The 2228-nt window shown below is 66.1% G+C and overlaps 3 protein-coding genes across 3 annotated transcripts, besides 1 other annotated feature; 2 read left to right on the top strand and 1 right to left on the bottom strand.

The window, feature by feature from the left end:
- Nucleotides 1-899, top strand: Tco025E_10130 (uncharacterized protein; the record flags this gene model as incomplete). The annotated part of the gene is made up of 1 exon (XM_029376918.1): nt 1-899. A coding segment is annotated over one exon (899 nt), but the record flags the coding sequence as incomplete, so codon positions are not given.
- A 118-nt stretch (nt 900-1017) lies between these two features.
- Nucleotides 1018-1356, top strand: Tco025E_10129 (uncharacterized protein; the record flags this gene model as incomplete). The annotated part of the gene is made up of 1 exon (XM_029376917.1): nt 1018-1356. The coding sequence occupies one exon, from the start codon at nt 1018-1020 to the stop codon at nt 1354-1356; it is 339 nt and encodes a 112-aa protein (XP_029222967.1).
- A 322-nt stretch (nt 1357-1678) lies between these two features.
- Nucleotides 1679-1703: a microsatellite.
- A 14-nt stretch (nt 1704-1717) lies between these two features.
- Tco025E_10128 (uncharacterized protein) lies at nt 1718-2228 on the bottom strand (the record flags this gene model as incomplete). The annotated part of the gene is made up of 1 exon (XM_029376916.1): nt 1718-2228. A coding segment is annotated over one exon (511 nt), but the record flags the coding sequence as incomplete, so codon positions are not given.

Genomic DNA, 2228 nt, shown 5'->3' with positions numbered 1-2228 from the left:
GTTTTGGTTCCCTGAGCGATGCGCACGGAGAAGCCGGCTCTGACGTTTTTGATTGCATGACACGGTGGGCTGCGCACCGGTCGTGCGGCCGTGCCAACGGGCACCCCTGCGTGGAACCGGGACAGGCCCGCCGCGCTCAGCTTCTTGGGTGCGTGGCCCTGCGTCCCGTGCCGAGGCTTGTCGGAGCGGTAAAGTGGGGGGACGTTGCGGCGCTTCGTGTGCGCGGGGTTGCATGTGCTGCGCGCGGGGGAATACTCGCCCGGACCTCATCCTGGCGGCGGCGCCTGCGCGCCCGCCGCGGCTTGGAGGGTGTGTGTGCGTGGGGGGTCCGGAGCGATCCCCTCCTCTCCCGTGGCGACGCCCGCCATTGCGGCGGGAATCAGGGAGAAGCGCGACACCCTACTGGCTGGGCGGCTTTCTCCGAGGAGGCGCTTGCCCCGCGGTTGTACTGGGGACCCGCTTTGGTTCGCTCGCGGGCTCCGCGGGGAGCCAAGTTCCCCGGCGAGCCTGAGCCGCCGGCAGCTCCTAACTTCGCCGCGGGCTCGTGTCGGCGGCTGCGCCCCACTCCGGAGCCATTTCCCGGAGCCCTCCGAGCGCGGGGGGAGCCCGCGCCCCCAAGAAAAAGCCCTGCTGGGACGGGAAACCGGCGGAGGACACGCCGCTTCAGCGCGGGTGCTGCGGGCGCGGGCTTTTGGCGGAGAAGGGAGTCCTCCCCGCACGCGGGCGCGGCGTCGGGGCAAAGGCGAAAAAAAAGTAAAGAGGCGAATGGCAGGGCTTCACTTCAACGGCCCCCGCGTGCCGTGACCCGGCGGTGGGCGGCGCCGAGGGCATTCCCCCGCTTTGCACGGGACGAGCGCAAACGACGACGGGAGAGACGCGGCGCCCAGGCGCGGCGATGATGCAACGCCCCCGCGCAGCCAAACTTGGGCCGCAAAAGGAGGCGGACCAAACCTCCCGGGACAACCCCCTTCCCAAAATCGAAAACAAGAACAGGTGTTCACCCCTCCCCTCTGCGGAATGAGGGGGCGGCACGCGGTGCGCGGGGGTGGCTGGCGCGCGCTGCCCCACAGGGGCCCCGTTGCCGCCGCTTCCGTGAGGGTGAAGGGCGCGGTCGCCGAGAGGGCGCACCCGGCTCCACGGGGAGGCCAATTGTCGGCCTCCGCTGCCCAGCGTGCGGCCTTCGGCGCTGCGGTAGGCGTGAGCCAATTCTCGCGCTGCAACGCGGCTGGCCTGCAGCCATGCATCGGCCCGGTTCTGCGCGCGTTTGGGCGGAGGCGCACGACGGGGAGGAGGCCGATGTGGAAGAACACACCCTACGCAGCAACCCGGAGCTTCCAGGTGGTGGCGGAGCAATAACTGGGAGGCAGGACCGTGGGTCGTGTGGAGATGGAGGACAACAGGAGGCGGAGCTGTGCACGCTCGCAGTCCTCTGCGATATGCTCCACAGGCACTGGTCTCCACTGATGACCCGCCGTGACGAACAGTGCACGGCGCGTGGCAGTGCGTGCTCCGCTTGGCACCGGCCAATGGAGAAGGACAGGCGCTGTCGTCGCCCTGTTCCGCAGAGGTCCATTTGCCTACGAGTTTTGTCTCGCTTGCGTCCGGCGCTTTTTTGTGCGCTGGCGGCCTCACTTGTGGCCAGGTGCGCCCGCTGGTGCTTTCTCCTGTGCACCGTGCCCTCTCTCTCTCTTTCTCTTCCTCTCCCCGCGGCAATAACTTACAGGCTATACAGCAAGACAATCGCAGGGCAGCAGTTATGGCGGTGCTTTGGGGGCAGCGTGGTTACAGTGCGCACTTTGGCTTGCGACCCTCTGCGGCGTCGCCGTGCCTTCTTGTCCTTGTCGTGCTGCTGCTTCTGCTGCTGCTTCCGTTGCCCCGCACAGCGCAGCCACCCAAGCCGCAGATTCTTACACCCCAGTGAAGATTTTGATGTTGACGCCAATTTTTTCCGCCACAGCCTACTATGCCCACTGCTTTTTACGCCGGCGTGTATGCGTCGCTGATGGCGCACAACTCCACGGATGCGGGCGACGTTCGTATTGAACTTTTCGAGAGACGAGCCAACAAGGGCGAATACGCCACCGTTCTGGAGGACGTGCTGCAGAAAGAAAAGGACATTCTCGTTCTTCTGGCACAGTTTGGCTACGCTTACGTGACGGAGGTGCTTCCAGTCTTGCATCGCTTTGACCTCGTCTCTTTTGCCCCAATAACAGGGTCGAGCGTGGTGC

The sequence above is a fragment of the Trypanosoma conorhini genome (assembly GCF_003719485.1).
Source record: "Trypanosoma conorhini strain 025E chromosome Unknown Tco_14.4_contig_01484, whole genome shotgun sequence".
NCBI lineage: Eukaryota > Euglenozoa > Kinetoplastea > Trypanosomatida > Trypanosomatidae > Trypanosoma > Trypanosoma conorhini.
Note: the sequence above shows the minus strand (reverse complement) of the source record. Positions and strands in the feature narration are given on the sequence as shown.